At 46.1% G+C, this 20,204-nt stretch overlaps 5 protein-coding genes across 5 annotated transcripts; 3 read left to right on the forward strand and 2 right to left on the reverse strand.

Annotated features, from left to right (window-relative positions):
- Positions 1 to 3,719: 3,719 nt before the first annotated feature.
- On the forward strand, positions 3,720 to 6,937 carry HO173_011289 (uncharacterized protein; the record flags this gene model as incomplete). The annotated part of the gene is made up of 3 exons (XM_037313170.1): positions 3,720 to 3,755; positions 3,944 to 4,047; positions 4,453 to 6,937. The coding sequence occupies 3 exons, from the start codon at positions 3,720 to 3,722 to the stop codon at positions 6,935 to 6,937; spliced, it is 2,625 nt and encodes an 874-aa protein (XP_037159965.1).
- A 1,376-nt stretch (positions 6,938 to 8,313) lies between these two features.
- Positions 8,314 to 9,064, reverse strand: HO173_011290 (uncharacterized protein; the record flags this gene model as incomplete). The annotated part of the gene is made up of 4 exons (XM_037313171.1): positions 8,314 to 8,800; positions 8,841 to 8,894; positions 8,951 to 8,971; positions 9,027 to 9,064. 4 exons carry the CDS (start codon positions 9,062 to 9,064, stop codon positions 8,314 to 8,316), a joined length of 600 nt encoding a protein of 199 aa, XP_037159966.1.
- An 885-nt stretch (positions 9,065 to 9,949) lies between these two features.
- On the forward strand, positions 9,950 to 14,002 carry HO173_011291 (uncharacterized protein; the record flags this gene model as incomplete). Its single annotated transcript, XM_037313172.1, has 1 exon — positions 9,950 to 14,002. One exon carries the CDS (start codon positions 9,950 to 9,952, stop codon positions 14,000 to 14,002), a length of 4,053 nt encoding a protein of 1,350 aa, XP_037159967.1.
- A 3,142-nt stretch (positions 14,003 to 17,144) lies between these two features.
- Positions 17,145 to 17,674, reverse strand: HO173_011292 (uncharacterized protein; the record flags this gene model as incomplete). The annotated part of the gene is made up of 3 exons (XM_037313173.1): positions 17,145 to 17,445; positions 17,505 to 17,543; positions 17,598 to 17,674. The coding sequence occupies 3 exons, from the start codon at positions 17,672 to 17,674 to the stop codon at positions 17,145 to 17,147; spliced, it is 417 nt and encodes a 138-aa protein (XP_037159968.1).
- A 562-nt stretch (positions 17,675 to 18,236) lies between these two features.
- Positions 18,237 to 20,060, forward strand: HO173_011293 (uncharacterized protein; the record flags this gene model as incomplete). The annotated part of the gene is made up of 1 exon (XM_037313174.1): positions 18,237 to 20,060. One exon carries the CDS (start codon positions 18,237 to 18,239, stop codon positions 20,058 to 20,060), a length of 1,824 nt encoding a protein of 607 aa, XP_037159969.1.
- Positions 20,061 to 20,204: the final 144 nt, after the last annotated feature.

A 20,204-nucleotide genomic window follows, 5' to 3' on the forward strand; every position in this document is an offset into this window, starting at 1 on the left:
TTTTATCTAGTATAATACGAGTTATTTAATTTTCGAAGATATTTCTTTATAGTCTTTAAGATAATAAAATCTCTTATAATCTCTTATAAATCCTTTAAATTCTTTCTTAATTTCTTTAAAAGATAATTCTCTAATAGAAGGGTTTTTTTAATATTAAGAATAATGACTAGTCGAATAAAGTCTAAATAGAAATCGATAAAGAATTAGATTTCTTATTATAGAATATTTATCTTATACTATATATTATTATATTAATCTAAATTCTTATAAATATTAGTTAATTCGTCTATAATCTTACTAATAAATTAATATAAATTAATAAAGTTTCGAAGTCTTCTATATATAGTATACTATATAGTCTTATTATCGAGTTATAAGACTACGTAGACTATCTTAAAGTCTTTAATAAGATAATAATCGCTATTAATCTTAAATTTCTATTCTATTCTAAAGAACTAATCGTTTTAAATAAGGTCGCTATTATCGATAAATAGAGATAAGTCTAAGATCTTAACTAATTTCTCTTTTAAACGTCTAAAAGTATATTCTTTATCAATCGAGGGTAGCCGTAAATCCTTTATTAACTATAGATTAAGATTATTAATTTTTTATTATAAAAAAGTTATATTTTTTTAAAAGTCTTAGATTAGTTAATTAATCTTCTTAGTTATTCTATAGATCTAAAATAAATCATTTATAACTAAATTCTTTTTTATTATAACGGCGTAATATCGAGTAATAACCTTTTAAAAATTATCTCGCTTCTAACGAATTTCATTTAATATAATCATGAATTCGTTAAGTTAATACTTAATCTAATATTATAATTATAAACTATTAATAATATTCTAAAATATTTCTATCGAGTTTATATCGTCGACTATATTATGTAATAGAATTAATACTTATTAAAACTTAGTTTACTTAAATAAGATCTTAATTTAATCTATTCTTTCGATATTAGACTTTATTATAAAAAAGAAGAAAGAAAGGTTTAAAATAAAGTAAAGAGGAGTTTAAATACTTCGAAAGAATAAGTGTTAGAGATATTAGATATAGTAGAAAATAATAAAGCCTCTTTAAGGCGTTTAAAAATTATTCGATATTAAGAATAAAAAATTTTATTATAAAGTCTAAGAAGTGTTTCTTTGCGAGGGTTTAATATACTTATCTCTTAATCGTTTAAGATATTAAGAAGACTATAGATACTCTAAATAGTACTCTTTCGAATATACTTACTTCGTCTAGAAGATCCCTTATCTTATAGAGAAGTTATATATGAGAAAGCTTATAAATAATATTTTAATAATATTAGTTATTTCTTTCGATTCGCTAGTTATATAAATAATTTAATATCTTATTTATCTCTTAACTACTATTTATCGAGTTTAATTTACTCTAAAATCGAATTATCTATTTAATAGACTTATCTAGATAAATATTAGCTTAACTTAATTTCTTATTAAAGCCTCTATTAGCGCGTTTCTTTAAATTCGTTTATTAATATAAATGAAATAAGTAGATTAATCTTAATTATAGTATTAGAATCGATATAGATATAATATTAATATAGGTATATTAAATAAGATAATTAAGATATCGAACTATATAGATAGAAGAAAGATATTAAATAATAGATAAATGTCTCTATTAAGATACGCTAGGCTCGAATAAGTGAGAGGGCTAAGTAATGTATTAAGGATATAGAATATACTCGTAATATATATCTCTTAAATTTTTTTTTAATTTAATATAATAATTTTTACGCGTTTTAATATAAGCTATTTATATTTAAAAGTAATAGAATTAGATAAGAATATAGACGTAAAGACTCTCTTATATATAAATATAATTATTATTAAAAAAAAAAAGAAAGAATAATCCTAGGGGTTCCAGCTAATTTTTAATAGGGGCTGCGGAAGAGAGTCGGCAGAGACTTTTGTACCCGACCCTCTGTAGCACAGAAATCTCTCCGTAAAATCATTCAAATCAAGTAGCCACATTGTAAATAGTCGCATTTAATCAATTTTGAAGCTATACAACCTCAGCTATACCTCCCAAACGCACCAATAACGCAGCAGCCACCGAACCGCCGCCGTCGCGGCAAGAACTACCCCCCCGCAACTACTGAAATAGCCTCTGCTCAAGAAGCTCAGAAACAGGTAACTGAGGGGCTGAGGAACACGCTAAGACTTCAGTATAGCTTCATTTTTTCAATTGGGACCTATACTAACGATGGCAGTGTTATTGAATAATTTTGCGGAGAGATTTCTATGCTACAGTACGAATTTGGATGTGTGGTGTGAAAGATCTCCGGTGCCAAGCATTCCAGACGTTTTTGAATACGCTAAATGTAGTTCCAGTCCGCCGCAGGCAACAGAACAGTTGTAGTCGTCCTCGGCTGATCACTGTCATCTGTGTCCTTTTGTTGAAGTTCTAAGCATCGGACGTCTGGGGAAAAACGAGACTGCGCGTTTCTCTTTGCATTGTGGCGTTTTCAGACCTTTGCTGGTCGCAACGTAAGGCCCCAACCGAGCTCGACGAGCAGCTTGCGCAGCCTGAAATATCCGCCACGAGCTGGACAAGGATATCTTGCCTCTCCTACACTGGCTGCGTGATATAATAACGCACCAATTTCCAGAACTTCCGCCACGAAATGTGCCACTAGAAGAAGGTCACCTTCAAGCTTCTCGACCTCCACGAAGGTCTTAGTTCTCCCCAAGCCTTAAGGCTATCCTTAAACTGCATTTCGCGTGATTTGAACGAGTTGAGATTGTCGGATTCGTGCTTCGGGAATTGCGTAACTCCAAATGTCATTGGGAAAGTCAGTCCTCTGCCTCTTGCGTGACTGAGGTCATCACCAATGAAGCCATACCGGCTCTATATGTCCTCTCCTCCGTTTACTCAGCCTGGGAAGCCTTGCGGAGAAAGATGACGATCGCATCTATCTCGCATGAGTTGGACCGTGGTTGAATGAAGAAGGGATACTACCTCCGCTAGGATCTGAGCTAGAGAGAGCTTGGGGGTACTATCATGAGATGGGAGGGGGATCTGGACTCTGAGTTCCGGACCAAGGCTGGAAGTTTTTGGGTGGGAGCTCGATTGGCATCATTCTTTTCGAGATGGGGGGCCGATAGGGTGATTGATTGAGAAGGAGAGAAGGGGGGCTGTGTTTGTTCGGTTTCATTGCTCGATGCTCTGCTTTGGGATTGGTAGGGATGGATACCCTAGGAATGGGTGCGCACTAAGACAACTGGGATTAGTTAATATGGATGAACGATTCTCATTGCGTCGTCCTTCGTGAGCTAATCAGTACCATGCTAAATCAAAAGCTGTTTGTTAGTCATAATCACATCCCTTCTCGCCAAGCAGACCGTCCCTCGGCTGAAATTTGACGTTCAGCCGTATGCATCATTGTGTAAAACAACCCACAGCACATCAAGTATCCAGAGTACATAACAACCCTTGTACACGAACAATCCGTGATTACGCATCCCAACGCCTAATCCCCGGGCGGACGCCGATGGAAGTCGGAGATGGAGAAATCGAGTACCTGTTACCTGCCATTGACGGTTGCGCCCATGCGGATAGGCCTCTACATACCCACTTTGAGGAGAGTGTAGAAGTTTTGGAGGATGGCTGTGTTGAGGATTGAGATTAGTTGTGTGGGAAGAGATGGTGTCTATGAAAGTCGATAAATTGGCTAGAAGAAAGGTTGCATGGATCTCTGGCTTTTCAATAGTGCTATCTCGCAGGTAGGCTGCGTCAACACTGCTTGAGCATAAGTGGAATAGTCGGAGGATGTGTTATGTCGCTCTAGCAAATATATCTTCAGCGTTTTCGGATTCCCTTCCTTCCTTCCTTCTCACCACTTCGACACCGTTTCGGAACTCAAACGCAAAACACACTTCTGCCCGCAAAGGTCTATTCTGATAAGTCCAAGGGTTTCAGCAAATATCTCGAGCCCTCCGAAACGGCCAGCTGTGCGCTCGTATCTGGCAGGCATCGAAGTCTCACCATCCCTCTGGAAACACTGGATCGCTCTCGGTGAGTTTTTCCTCGGCCAACTCGCTGCCCTGCAAAGGTTTTCTGACTTTTGGAGCTCTTTTAGCATCCTCCATTCGGTGACTCAATCCTCTTGAGGTTGCAGAAAACCATCAACACAGCTCAAGTCTTACGACTTTCAACACACACAGTCTGTGGTAAATCCAGAAAGACTGTCTTGTCAACACCCTTCACAAAATAACAGACTGGTCTAGAAGTCTCGAAACTATCACTATATCCCAAGCAGTCTGCCGAGCCGGCTATCCACTGCTAGGTCCTGGATTCCTTCCCTTCATACCTGGTGAAGCCGACGGATCGACTCCTCCTCTTCTTTCTCCATTTCAACGACACAGAGTTGTCCACGGTAGTTATGGACTCTTCGGATCAAGACCATTTTGATAAAGCTAGGTTCGCAACTGTACTGCGGAACTTGAGGCGAGACAACATTCCGTCTTTTGCATCTGCAGTTCGTTACTCAGGTCACGCTTCCACGGGTACCATCGACGTACCGACTACTCCCCGACCAGTTGGTTGCAGACTCCTATCTCACATTAGCTGCGGCTCCTATAATGCCGTGTTCAGGATCTTGTTTGCCGATGGGACTCTCTGGGTTCTTAAGATCCCGGCGAATGGGCACCAGCAAAGTTGGAATGCACCTGCGGGTGAGGCGTTGACCTCTGAAGCATTCACAATGCGTCTGATAAGACGTGAAACTACAATCCCGCTTCCAGAAGTCTTTGCCTTTGACGCCTCTCTCGAGAATGAGCTGGGATGCCCATTCATACTCATGGAGCATATTCATGGGAAACTTTTGCAAGATGTGTGGTTTGATCAGGAGATATCTCATGCTAAGCGAGAGCAAATTCGCATAAGATCTCTTCACGGCATCGCTGAAGCAATGGCGCAACTCAACTCATTGGCTTTCAGTCAGGGTGGCTCGCTTCTTTTCGATGCCAAAGGGGATGTTGTAGGCATTGGTAGTTCGAACATAGTCGATCTCGAGGCACAGTATGCAAACATGCGCTCGGCGGACTATGACAATACCATGGCCTTCCGCCAAAATGGACCATTCAAAGATCCAAAAGCTTACTTGCTGTCTTTTCTTGATGCTCGCAAGGAAAAAGGCGAGCGCGGCATAGTCGAACAAGGCGCTTATAAGCTACTGCGCCTCTTGATTGAGTGGAGCCTAATGGATGCAAGCACTGTGGAGGAGAAGAAGCCGTTCGTTCTGACCCATCCCGATCTTGACAGTCAGAATATTCTCGTCAATGACGATGGTTCCCTCGCTGGTATCATCGACTGGGACTGGATTGCCGCTGTACCCCATTGCATTGGACCTCAATCACTCCCGAAGTTCCTGACACAAGATTACGATGCGGGAAATTATGCTTACGATGTGGAAGCTGGCGAACCCATGGAAGGCTGTGCTGCCGATTCACCAGCAGAACTCGCCTCTTACCGCGCGATATACGCACAGTTCATGGAGTCATATCTTTCAAATAATGATCGGATGAACCTGGCTAAGAGCCGTCGGCACGCTGCGCGCGTTCGAAAGTCACGCAAGGAGGCGGCTGACATAACACGAAGATCTCTGATCACTACTACTCTGCATCTTGCGGCAAGAGCACCGTCTGAGATGCAGAAACTGATGGTGCACTTGTTCGATGAGATCGAAGAGATCACGGCTGCGCAGTGGCAAGAAGAGTCATCGACCGCAGATTCTGGAGAACAAGACGGTAGTGAAGGTGGCAACAAAGATGGAGACACCGAGGCGAGCGATGTGGACAACAGTGATGGTGTGGGGAAGGAGTCATGCGTTCACAATGCTAGATCCGAAGAGAAGGTAGTCGATACTAAGCACCTATCAATAGACGAGTTGATGGACGAGATAGAGAAGCTTATGAATATGTCATCGGCCGGCAATCCAAATCTTGAATCTACAGAGGATTCGGCAGAACTTCAAGATACCTTCCCAGCTGGGGATAAGACACCAGATCCCGGAACTGAGCGTCAAGGAATGTGCAGAGTGGAATATGCCAAGGAAGCTCCTAACCCTAGAGCGGCTCGCGGTTATGGATGGCTCAAGGAGAAGATGCAACGAGGAGCGAAGCGCCTCCACAAGAAGCCTAAAAAGGAGGACCTTGTCTCCAATACAGCATTGCCCCCAAGCTCTGGGCCTGTTAGAGCTGCCCGAACCTTCTGTGGCTGGACTGAGAAGAGATTGCGGCGAGTGGCTCACTGCTTGCACTGGGACGGCGACGATAACGATCAGCACAAAATCGGATCTAAGATTGAGGCGGTGCAAAACGGGGGAATCGATGTTCTGAAACGGTTACAGAAAAAACTCAAGCAATTGAGACAGAAGTTGCATCGCAAGGGGAATAACAACTCCACGGGCTCTGAAGGCGGCGAAGAGGAAGCTTCGCGGAATCAACAGGTCACAAGCATATCCAAAGAGCTCACAACAGCTGAAAAGCGAACCGTCTGTGAAAATTTTTCTCACGTGGTACGAGATAACAAGCTTTGCCTGACGGTGGATCAACAAGTTGCCGTTGCCCAGTGGATCATTCAGATGCTACAGAGCCCAGATTTTTCAGACCTGAGCCTGGGTCCTACATATGGCCCTGCAGATGGGATGGCGGAACGCCACGAAGGGGGTGAGCATGGTGGAGATTTCGATTTAGGAAATGACTCTGGATATGAAGAAAGTCATGAAGATGGAGGAGGAAGTAGTACTGATGGTCAAGGTGGAGACGAAGGTATTGGAAGACTTGGGCTTCAGGATGCTGAAGAGAACAATATTGTGCCTATGGGTCAAGCCTGTAGGTCGCTGTCTGGTGAGAGCGATCATCTTGCGACAGAAACTGCAGAGACGAACTTCGACGAGGAATGAAGCCAGGTATCACAAGCCGCGGTTAGTCCAAAGCCGGACAACTCCGAGCAAGTGGACACAGGAGCTTTTGATCTTTTGGATGTCTGCATCGCCCTTGCGACTGATGGTCTTGAGGAGCAGCGGATGCAGCGACTTAGAGACGGCTTCTTCGGACTGCTGAACCAAACATTGTGAGCAGCGCGGGCTTCGTTTGAAGGGCGCTTCGAGCCTCCTGGTTGCGGCAGAGGAGTCTTGGTCAAGCCTTTTGTTGAGTTACTTGAGTGCAAAAATGTCGGCAGCTGTATGCATAGAATTCTAGGCAACTTTGCTAGCCGCTTCGTCAATGGTTCGGTAAATTTGTTTCTCGAGCCCAAGTTTTCCCTAAGTAAAACATGATAGTTGTCGTACAGTCTGATCTGAGAAATAGCGTATGGTGAGTGCCAATGTTCAAGTTGGTTGTCGATACTGTGAGGAAATTTGTGCAGGGGGAAATTGCAGTCACGTGACTTGTAGATCTTTCATTACGGCACACCAGGGAGCCAATTTCAACCTCACACTCACAACTTCAACAACCACTACCTATCTCGAGTGATCGCCTTTCCATCAAGGATATCGTATACTATAGCTTCCATCAAGAGCATCTAGCCTAAGCCAAAAGGCAATGATGATCTTTTGTGCTTCGTTATTGCGGGGTTGACTGTCAGAATATCAGGTTAAGTAGAGTGAGTGGTGTGTAGGTTGCATGAGTTGTTCTATCTGAGGACTCCCCTGGGCCAGTACTTGTACCCCACACAAATCAGGTGTTTGTTCCAACAGGAGGAGGCTGGGAACCTTATTTCGACATTGACTTCCCTCCTCAGTGGTGTCAGGACGCTCTGTCAACTTGTAAAGGAGGCATGGAGCTTGACCAGTGTCGAATGGTTAATTCTTCATTGTGTGAAGGAGATAACAAGGGCTATGAGTACAACAGTCGTGCTGGTAATCTATTATACCCGACAGAGCAGTTCCACCTTCTCATCAGCTGCTCACCTTTGCTAGTCCGCCTCAGACCACGCACAGACTTGTTCAATAAGCAATGCTCACTCTAACTGCTCGCTGATTCCATGATAACAAGTTCTTGTATACCAAACATCGAAAGAAGCGAATGAGAGATGGTGTAATGCAAGTGAGGATCCGTCCGGACCATAACCAACGCGACAGGCGTCTTACTACTCGTATGAGCATGCACAAGTGTTTGGTCCATCACAAAAGCTAAAGTGGCCACGCACTACGCCTAGTTGGCATTGCTCTGGATCTCTCTGGTAGCTGGTGTAGTAACGAGTCAGCGTCTGTTGTGTTCAACTAAGGTAAGATGACTCACAAGTAGGGGCAGATGGCTACCCATTGACCGCCATGCTTCATCGTCCTCGCTGAATTCGGAGTTTGGGTTTGACCTTTGCTTTGTATTGTTCGGCCTGGAAAGTCTCGTCGGCTTTGATTGCTTCCGTATGCTGAACCTTTGCCGGACTTTTTCCTTTGGGTCCCTTCCAGATCTTCTCCGCTATTCCATACTCCATGTTTTGAGAGTTTCCCGTTTTTAGAGCCTGCTGAGGTTTTTTGGCCGCCGTTTTCGCAAGCTTGTCAACGGTGGGAAGCTTGTCATCCCACCGGACCTTTCCCGTCGCCATAGTATCTGCTCTGGCGGCGAGAGCTGCCGCGACTTGTGCGTCTCGAACGGATCTCTTCACCTTTAGTTGGTTCATCTCGAATCGTCTCTCGCCTTCCTCACACAAGACACATGTCTTCCCTTCCTTGTCAAGGCAGTATACCTCTGGATGGTATGAACAATGGAACACATGCTCCAGTTCCACGCACCGTGGCACTGCGTTTTTGCCGCAGTAGGGACTAATTGTGGTCAGCAATGTCTTGAATACAGAGTCATCACAGGGTGTTGTCTGCCGTACCAGTGATGAGGACTATGTACGCCCATGCTAGCAATCTGGACCTCTTTTGTGTCAGCAAGGTCACCCTGGGAGCGAGTAGTATGTTTCATACTCTTGTATGATTGGGTTGAGACTGCTCGAGCATGTCAGCAGAATGCTCATAATAGACAATTAATGGTATGACCAACTTTGTTGTGTGTCCTTCGGATGTTTTGAACTGATACATGTCAGCAGTCGAACTCGATGTTAGGAGGCAAGGATCGCTGACTTTGATGTGTTTTCGATAGAAAGTGGTAGTGAAAGACAGGATGGCGGGTACCTCTTTTGAACGATACTGTTGGACCCCCAACGAGTTGATGGAAACGCTTGAATGAGACAGGAGGCTTGTTGAAACCTCTTGTTGAAGGGAACCTCTTGGTGAAGGAGGCTATCTTGAAAGGTGGATCGTGTGGGTTGAGGTGTCGAGGTAAGGAACCTTGCTCGATTTTAGAGCATCAAGAGCCATAGGAAACACGCTAAGCCTGTGTGTATATATTTACCCCGCGTATTGGTCATTTCAACACAGCTGTATTTGACCACCCATGTACAGTTTCATTTCACTCCCGCTTACTCTACTCTAGGCTCCCTCCTAACACACCAATTTTCCAACACACAAGCTTCCCAACACGCTAAGCACTTGACTTCTGACATCAAAATCCTGTTCGTCTTCTTATTCTGAGCCTATCTAGCGACATATCCTGGATGCTAGGAGAGCAGTGAAAGCTGGCACTGACGCTAAGTCTGTCTGTGAGCGCTGTTGTAGTAGCGCAGAGCAATCTTTGACGGCCGTCAGATGTGAGACACCAGAGACAAACAGACGGATACCTGCACTTGCAAATCGCACCACGCTAAGATCAGGTTCATTAATCCAATATACCCAACCCTGCTCCCAAAACTGTTTCCGATACCGAGTTACACCACGCGGTGCTCGATCCGGTTCTTCACGTCAAGGCACAACAGGGGCTTGCAAACTGTTTTGTGTATGTTTATCGGTGAGTCTACCTTGCTTCAACCAAGACAATCTCCATTGCTGATAGCTTACAAGAGCTCGGAGCCGTGCATTGACGTGTTCATGGACATGACTATCAACACCCTCAACGCAAACGTTTCAGACATGGCAAGCTCCAGTGATGAGAATGATCGGATCCGCATGCTTGGTTTATACGAAGAGGAAATGAATCTCTTCGGCAGAATATTGCGAACCATGAACCTCGACAAGATTCCCGACTTCGCATCTAACGTTCGCCAGTACGGCCATTACTCTACAGTCAGTAGCCCTATCCAGGGTCTGTCTGAGCCTTGCTCGATCAGCTGCAAGGTCATCAATCCTCCTCTCTATGGATCTTTCCATATCGTCTTTCCCATTGAATTCGCGGATGGAGCGAAGTGGATGCTCAAGATTCCCGCCAAAGGCGATCACTTCGACTCCGTTGCTGCTGCTGCCTTGGCATCCGAAGCACGGACTATGCAGATGCTTAGAAGAGAGACCAGCATACCAGTCCCAATAGTCTACGCATTCGATACATATTCTAATAACGATCTCTTGACTCCCTTCATTCTAATGGAGAAGCTGGATGGTAGACCATTATATCATCTGTGGTTCGATAGCGAGGTGCCGAAGGCTCGTCTTGAGCATTTTCGTATCAAAGCCCTCCAGAGCCTTGCTGGAGCTATGGTGCAGCTAAACAAGTTCACCCTCAATACTGGTGGTTCTCTTGTTTTCAATACTGATGGTACTCCTGTTGGTCTTGGTGGTGCAAAGGTAGTGGATGGAGTAGCTATATTCAACAAGGCCAGAGCATCTCAGGTCCATCAAACAACCTCCGACAAGGGCGACGAGAGCAACCCCGATGATCTTCGTGTCGAAGCAGCCAAATCCAGCATCCCTAACGCATTTGGGTGTAGTCAGATCAACGCCGACAAGAGTGATGATGATGACATCATCTACGAGCGTGGCCCATTCAGCAACCCGAAAGAATATTTCATGTCCAATCTAGACAGATCTGACCCTGCTTTCAGAGCTGATGCATATGAGCGGGGGACCGATAGGTCTCTTCGCCTGTTCATCGATTGGGCTTTTGCCGATTCTCGAGATCATGACCGACGTTTTGTCCTCGCCCATCCTGATCTGGATGTCCAAAATATCTTGGTAGCCGAAGACGGTACATTGACCGGCTTGATTGACTGGGACGGAGTCGCAGCCGTGCCCCGTGAAGTTGGATGCGCCCAGTATCCGCTATGGTTGATGCGCGATTGGGTGCCATTACGGTATGAGTACGATATAGACAAAGGAAGAGCTTGTACACGCGCCGGATACGAAGAGAGCTCGCCTGCAGAGCTTGCAAGCTATCGCGCCTTGTACGCCCACTTGATGGAAGTGGAGATTGAGAAGATGACCGGTGGTTCAAATAAGAGGACTACCTTCGGAACGTCACCAAAGCAGGAAGCCGATTTGACACGCAGATCCTTGATCATGAGGAACCTGGATCTTTCAGCAGGTGACCCTTGGGTTGCTTTGGGTACTGTGAATCACATTATCGATCAGATCGAGGAACTGACAGCTCCTGGATGGGAGGACACAGATTCCATTTCCTCATTTTCCAGTGGCTGTGACTCTGACAGTGACTCTAGCAGGAGTGTTGACAGTAGTATCAAAGAAGAAGATACAGAACCCCAAGCTCCTGAAACAGACGAGCAAGGCTCGATTGGTATGAGAGTGAGTGTTTCTGCTCATGGGGCAGACCAGGAATCTAAAGAGATGGAATTCACTGTGCCTGAAGTGACTGTCAAGGTCATAAACAACTCTTGGGGAGCAGGGGCACAGGATCGAGTATTCCCGGCCCCTTTGGGGGCGTCTCAAACAGACGTTGGCAAATCCAAGACGCACAAAGCATCCAAAGTGGATCCTGAAGAAGACTGCTCCACGACATCAGCTCATCTAGGTTGGACACGCAGACTCCTTCGATTTGGCTGCAACACTGCAGAGAAATCTCTGAGGAAACTAGCAAAGATCGGCTATGCCCTAGAAATTGCCGTTGACGAAGCCGCAGAGCTATCATCTGAAGCCGGAGTACAATCTGCCGTGACTGTTGCGGAAGAAAATACTGGGAAGGTGGGGGAGCTCGACACTCCACAGCAAATAAATGCGATTGAGCTTTCTGAAGAGATGGGAACGAAGCAACTCAAAGACACCCTGTCAACTAACGATACGAGAGGGCCGGAGCAGCTCAACGACGTTGGGTCGATCGGGTCCACTGCAGATGTACAGAAAATCCCATCAACTCAAACGGTTATCATTTCAGACAGGATCAAAAGATCTGCCTCTATCCCACCCACCGTAGAGCCGCAAGACATTCTGTTACGAAAGGCTGAGCTCCTGCAAGCAGCGAGGGCGGTGAAGAAGGCGGAAAGAAAGGCTCATTATCTTGCTGACAAAGCGGCAATAAAGAAAGAGCTAAAAGTGTGGGAGAACATTGCTCTTGCGGTTTGGCGTCGCGGTATTTCTCTCGAGCAGCTCCAACTGAACCAGGGCAAGATTGCTAGCTCGGTTGTCGATATGATCCGCTCGGAGCAAGAGCATGAGGATGGTCTAGCAGTGAGTACTCATCTCCCATCAGCGACTGAAGTAACCGCTGCCGCCGCCGAGATGGTAGATAGCAGTGCAGCTGCTCTGAGCCGTCTTGAAGACAATTCCATGCAGTCAAAAGGGGAACCAGAGGAAGTCCGGCTAGAAGAAGACGTGCCACAGACCGCGAAGGTCAACGGCGATGAGCCGTCGAGGGCGTCCAAGGTCACCATTCCCGGTGTTGCAGAGAATAGTAGACTTGAGTCGAAGGCTCACCGGATTTACTTGAAAATTTCGAATACCACATGTCAAGCTATTCGTGCACCGGAGAACAGCGTCTTCGAAATCTTCAAAGACAACAAAGATGAGTCAGAGTCGCCCAATGCCATTCTGTCCACACCACAGCCTCAAGCTGGGTTGTGTCTTCCTCGGGACTCCCGTACCTCGAAGTCAAATGGTAAGAAGAGAACGAAAAAGCCGACGACAGCTAAAGGGGACAAGACGTTGCCTGCATTGGGAAAAGAGAATCCTTCTTCATCAGAATGGTCTGCATTCAACACTCTCCCGAACAATTCTGTTTCAACGAACCAACCAGAAGTACCACCCGAAGAAGATGACTTTGCTGTTGGGTTCAACGTCGGGCAGAAGAACAAGATGCTCCACGAAGAAGCGGCTAGAGACTTCACCAAAGTAAGAGAATCGCAGACATCGTCCGGGTCCTCATCTACGTCTAGAGAATGTGTGCTACCGGCGGCCGCTAAAATCTCTTACAGCCTTAGAGCTCTTTGCAAGTTTGGGACGTCGTACTTCACGCAGATCCTCTTTAACCGCAACCAATCCAAGGAAAACAAAGGGTGCTTGTCTCAAGAAAGCAGTGTAACCAGTGAGAGTGGTAATGAAGAAGAAGGAGGAAGCGACGTCGAAGATAATCATTCTAGTGCCACTTCGCTAAGTGACGACCAAGTCAATGATGAAGAGAACCATGAAATCAAGGAAGATAAAGATGATACGCCAGAATTTGCAGTCATTGCTACCAACGAAGGCAACGGAGGTGGATGCGGTGGAGATGAAGATGGCGAAGAGTTTGACGAAGAGGGACGCGAAGAAGGTAGAATAAACGAAGCGATGGGACAGACGAACCACCACAAGCATGCGTCATTCGCCAAAGGCTCGCGCGAGGAAGACGGGCTCATCAAGCCTTGCGCATCTCGAAGGACGTATGACCCCTGCACTGAAGATTGGGTAGAGGCAAAGAATTTCGACAAACCAACCAAGGTTGGAAGCACAACTACAACAAGTGACAAAGCACGACTCGCCGAAATGATAGATGACGATGACGGCGGAGATGAAGGAGATGCGAACATTGAATCCGGCCATGAGGATCAAGCTGGCGGCGACGAAGGGGTTGAATCTTTGGGTGACTCAGGCATACCTGAATTCGAGGATCATGGCGGATTTGATCGCTACACCGTCTGCAACCTCCTAGGGATGGGGGAACTCGACGAGCTGCGCCTGCTACGCCTGAAAGAGGGGTTTTTGATGCTACTTGAGCAGTATTGAGGCTCGATGAAGGGTTTGGGGGGGAGTCACATGCTGTCGAAGAAGGTGGGGATGGAGGTGAACACTCTAAGGCATAAAGAGGAGCGTTTCAAGTGCTGGAGGCCATCACGTCGTGGGTCGTTAGCAAGGGCAATGTGAGACGCGGTAGTGGACTCCAAGGAGTTTGGCGATGTGTAGGGTCTTTCTTCACGAGATGGTGAAGCGGTTACATACGATATATGGGGACGGCATAAAGCTCAGTTGGCTCTGGCGAGTCAAAGCGCCTAGAAGCATGGAAAATGGTAGAGACAGGGTATTTCTTTTTTTCCTTTGCAGCGAGAGAGATTCCTATGGTCATGATTGTATTCAGACTCGATGATTGGCTTGCATACATAGGCTCAATAACATAGCTAGACCATTGAGGCAATCTTTCTCGGGCGCTGTCTAAATTACTAGATCTTCTACAAGCGTCGACAAGACCAAGAATCACGAATCGAGGATAACTATCCCATGTAAGAGCATACCTCGCGTTTTGGTCTGGATAGAGATGATGCAAGTTCATACTAATGCTCATGCTTGCAGATTGAGTTCTATACTTTGAGGACTCTATACTATGGACTTGGAAGAAAATGTGAGTGCAAATATTCAAAAGTCATGCTTAGAGGCAACCCCAAGATTTCTAGATCTAACAAAATAATGCTGTCTTCCATCACTCCAGATACAGGCTCCTCGTGGTACACTAAGGCGTTGAAAGTGTCGAATGAGAGGAGGTAGGTGCTGTTCACAAGCGCGTTCCCCAGACAAGTAATAAATGCGGCACCCTTGCTCAAACATGCTTAAAAGCCATGGTTCTCTATACTAAGCATCCGTAGTACTATTCGCTTGCTGCCAAATCCTGCTTATTGGATAATGTGTGCATTCAGTAATCTCATAGCATGTAGAATAGTTATTCTATTGTGATATTCTATAAAGTATATAAGAAGAATGGAGGTTGACTATCTATTTATGGTGTGAAGTCCACACTAAGGCTATTTGCCACTTGTGTCTTTGCCACCATGAGGAGTAGTAATAACACCTATTTGGAACTTAGTAGTGTAGCCATGCTGGCCTCCTATTGGCTGATTCCAACACTGCTTGAGTCTTGGCTTTGCCCTTTCCTTTCTCCTTTGCGACCCTCTGGAGCCAACTGTGCCCCGGAGACCTGCTGCTTCTCCCTCTTTGGCCACTTTCGTGACTTCTGAGTTACCCCGGCTTTGGCAGTCGCTGTTTGTCGAGGTTTTTCGGGCTTCATGATGATTTCCCTCTGGTTATCATTATTTGTGTTCGCGAAGTCAGCGTTACCGGCGTCCTTAGCCTTCCTCTCTAGCTTCCTCACGCGATCTTGCTCCCTCTGTGCTCTTTCCCTTCGGTCCCATTCGTCCATGGATTCTATGCATTTACCACTTTTTCTCCAAAAGTGGTTGGGGTGGATCCGGCACTGGTACAAGTGGTGTATCTCAACGCAAGAAGTGGATATTGGTACTGCCACACCAGCTCGGAATAGTTGGGTAGCATCCGATTTTCGGTGTTCTTGTAATCGTACCGGTGATGGCTCCTGCTATCTCTCTTTCCTACCGTGGTAACGTCAACAGGGACCGGAATAAGTCTGTAAGGCGTGCCATACCCTAGTACGTCTTGACGTCCTTTGAGTGTTTGTCGTGTTTAGGTCAAGGCGTTTTGAGCTACATCATGTTAGCATCAAAGCTCGAGGATGAGTTATGGGTGAGACAAGCCTTAATACCTTCTGAACAGATCAGAGAGGGTCGCAGGAGCCAATTTCGGAAGAGAGGATGCAAACTTCAAAGACGTGGCGAATGTTGTTGAGAGATTTGATAATGAGCTCCGTTGTAGGATTTTTTCTCTCTAATGGAAGTGGAAAAGTAGAAGGGTGGTGAGTGTTCCCTGTGGCAGCAGCGGCCGTGCACGAGATGCCATAACTATGTTTATATATTTACCTAATGTCTCAGTAAGTTTTGCAATTCAATTTCTCGGCACCATGGACACTACCTCTTGTTTCTTACTGACGAGCTATAACTGCGTTGGTATGTGTGTAGTGTAATACAAAGAAATTTTAATGGCGGCTATGGAGTGCAATATATATTGTACATCAAGGCGCTAGAAGAGGACCTAGTCGTAATCGACACATAGGTGTCGAGAGCCAGGTCATGGGGTCATACTGTGGCACTGAAACTCTTATTCAGCGTAACACAAAAACCTTTCGCCACTCTGAGGTAATTACTCAGACTACAGGGTCCGTGAATAGCAACTTACCCAAATCAAGAGCCTAGAAAGATATGGTCAAACCTTCTTATTTCGAGAAAGCTCCAGAGGAGAAGCGAACAGTGTTGCTTGAAGATTCGTTTGTATGTGGCCTGGACAAACAAGACAGAGAGCTAATTATCAAAAAAAAATCCATCGATATCCACGAAGCCTGTTGCCAAGTAAATGTCAACTTAGTTGTTCCATGTGTGAAAAACGTATATCCCACCCACTCACACATATACTTCCCACGTAGGATGTGAACAAGTGGTTGTGCCATCTCACGCCGGGGATGGTAAGTCTAAGGAAGTCCGAACAGAGGTCGGAACAGGCATATTCTCGTAGTTCAGCGTAGGGAAAGTGTTATGTCTGTACGACGTAGATCTGGAGTGGAAGTCTAGTCATGTACAAGCGCGGATGGGTGGGTCAAAGTATACTATGGTTCAGAAAGAGATGAATATGAATGAACAGCCACTTGCTGGTGCAGAAGAGGTGTCTGTGTAGGGGTTGATGAGGGGATGTCTATATAGGCCATGATGAATAGGTGTCTACTGCTATAGCCACATGCGTGAAAAAAGCGGTTATATCATGAGACCCACCAACCCCCAGTCCCACTGTGGATGAATAATGACCACACCGGCTGCCCAGCGTGCCAGGGTCGCAGGGGGTATCTTGCTGTGAACACTAAGCAGGTTGTGGGTACGTAAACCTCCGACTTTGGAGTTGGATCTTTCTCAATCTTATAGTTGCTGGCGGTGTGAGGGAAGTAATAAGGAGGACTGAATAATATAGGGGTTCACGACAGTCTCCGTCGTCTCCATGTTGATCCACTGTTGGAAAAGACAGGATGTAGATTGAGGGTCCACTACTTGCGATCCCCTTTCTTCGCTTCCACCCACCCGGGCACACATTTGGAACCCAGTTTTTTGCCATCTTTCCCCGTCTTTTTAGTCTTCTTACTTATCTTCGTAGCCTGCGCCTCCTCCTGTTCCTTGTCGGCTTTCAGAGCGGCTTCTGCTTCCTTTATTTCCTTTTCCTGAGTCTTCCACTCTCGCTCGCATGGTGGACATTGGCCCTCCCATTTCGAATACGTCTTGTGTTTGAGGCAAAGGACCATGTGCTTGGCGTCGATGCATGTTTGTTTGAACACTCCGTGACATTTTCCACTAAACAATTGATCAGAGATTGTCGATGAAAGTCTGTGAGTCTCTCATGTAGGCAGTACCAGTGGTGGCTCTTCATTGATACATGTCCGCTTGGGCGTCTACCGGATAATTGTCAGCAGAGTATCTGTAGATGTCAACAAGATCCAACAAACCTTGGTACTTTCAATTCTGCCGCGAGCTTCAAGTTGTCCTCGAGGTAGGGTGGAGGTAGAGGAGGGTTTTGACCCATGGCTTGGGCGTAGTCACAGATCTTTGTTGAAACTTTTGAGGGGTGAGAAATCTAGGAGTGATGGGCTTCACAGAAGACAGGGAGCGAGGGACTGTGTTCGGAATCGGTATATATGTATTAAGTCCTATCAACGTCAGTCAACACACTTTCAAAACCATAACAACTTGCATCTAGCGCGTCTCCATTAGCAACTTTCTCCACGCTAAACTCAATGTCTGACCTTTGCCACTGCACTTCAAGAACACGCTCCGCGCTTCAACAACACCCGCCGTAGGTATTTATACCACAAGCTCGACATCACTGTGGCATTGAAGCACATCGATAGCGAAACATATCTCCAACTGCGGCATCTGCTCACTGAACAGGAGGACAGTATCGGGAAGGCTTTTGTATGAGACGTACACAAAAAGACGGCCAACTGCGTCAGATTCTTTCACCACTCTCCAGCTCAAAACATCACAAACAAGCGTCAGTGCACTCATCTAGCATCTTCCCGCAATCCTCAGCAACTTCGAACCAGTCCGCACCCGCCATCGTCGGCTCTTAAAGAAGTGGCAGTGTCATGGCTAGTACTAAGACACAGAAGTCGATGAATTCCAACGAGCAGGATCGGCATGCAGATGGCATCAGAATTGGCGGACAGGAACGCGCGACATTCGCATCCATCCTTGCAATCGTTGATTTGGACGCAATATCCAAGTTTGCTTCTACGGTGCGCCAGTCAGGCCACCTTTCCACAGCAACCAACCTCACGAGGATAGTGGCCTCACTCGGCTTCACACCCTGCAAAGTAAACACAGCACCATTCTCGGGATCTTACAACATTGTCTTTGCGATCGAGTTTACTGATGGCGTTTGCTGGATGCTAAAAATCCCCGCCAACGGCCATAATGAGCAGTTCGGTGAGCTTGCAAGCAAGGCTCTTATATCTGAAGCGCGCACTATGCAAATGATCAAGAAAGCAACAACGATTCTTATTCCTGCTGTGTATGCATTTGACGGTTCTTTGGATAACGAGTTGCATGTGCCTTTCATCTTAATGGAGCGAATCGATGGGACACCTCTGTACAAAGGATGGTTCAACGAAGACGGAAAACCAAAGGCTCAGCTCGAGAAATTTCGGGCTAGAGCTTTACAGAGCCTTGCAGCGGCTATGGCACAGCTTAATCTGTTCATGCTGGATCATGGAGGCTCGGTTGTATTCGATTCTGATGGCAAAGCGGTCGGTGTTGGAGGAGCGAAGATCGTTGATGCGAATGCCATGTGGTATTCAGAAGACGAAAACCCAAACAACATCGACATCTTCTGCGAGAAAGGACCATTTGCTGATCCAAAACCCGCTCTTCGTTTCATGCTGGACCGTCGTCCATCTAGACCTGAAGATGACGCATACCTCAAGGGTGTTGATGCTTTACTGCGCATGTTCGTCGAGTGGGCGTGCCAAAAGAAACCACACGGGCCCCGTTTTGTCTTGGCACACCCCGATTTCGATATTCAGAATATCCTGGTTGCTGAAGATGGAACGCTACGCGGTTTGATTGACTGGGATGGTGTTGCTGCAGTGCCGCGAGAGGTCGGCTGCGCCCAGTTTCCCATTTGGCTGATGCATGACTGGATAGAGACTCAATATGACTACGACGTTAGTGCGGGAAAGCCACGGGAAGAAGCTGGATATAATGAGAGCTCACCTAACGAGCTTTCGTGCTACCGAGCGATGTACGCGCAGTTTATGGAACAGGAAATTGCGCTCAACACTAAAGGGTCGGCACATCTCACAGTCCACGGTACCACGCCCAAGGAAGAAGCTGATGTGACTCGGCGGTCTCTGGTGATGAAAAATTTGGAAATTGCTACGAATACTCCTATGGTTACCTCCGATATTGTTGACCATATGCTGGCCTTGATTGTAGACCTCACAAAATTGGACTGGGGGGATGTACAGCCCGACTGTGACTCATCCTTCTCAACCCAGAATGAAATAGAGACCGAGATGATAGAGCGCAAGCTGGGTAGTGCCACAGTGGAGTACGTTTCAGGCAGCAGCGGCAGCGGCACCGAGAGCAACATCTGCAGCAATAGTGATAAAGACAGCACCGACACCAAAGCGACAGAGATAGATGATGAGGACCAAGCCATGGTAGCTAACGATTCTACGAATCAGTTCGATGATAAACCCGTCTACATGGACGCTTTTGTAACCGAGCCCCCACTCCTGAGCAAAGTCGAAGCCCGAGAGCAGGGAACGGAACCCTCTGCTGATACTTGTGGCGACAAACCAAGCTCAACTTCTCTGGGTTGGACGTGGAGACTGCTTCGACTCGGTTGCGATAAGGCTGAAATTTGCCTGAGAAGTATTGCCAAGATCGGCCATGTTCAGAATGCTTGATGCCGTCGGTAGAGTGGCGGAAGTACCGGCCAAAGTCGAAGCACAACATGGTAAAGTCGCCATGCAGGGAGAGTTTGAACAGATCAAAGATATCTCTTCCACTCCAATGTATGGAGGCTTCGTGGCGGCCCACTAACATAGCAT

The sequence above is a fragment of the Letharia columbiana genome, assembly GCF_014066305.1.
Source record: "Letharia columbiana isolate WasteWater2 chromosome Unknown Sc0000060_s1, whole genome shotgun sequence".
Classification (NCBI taxonomy): domain Eukaryota; kingdom Fungi; phylum Ascomycota; class Lecanoromycetes; order Lecanorales; family Parmeliaceae; genus Letharia; species Letharia columbiana.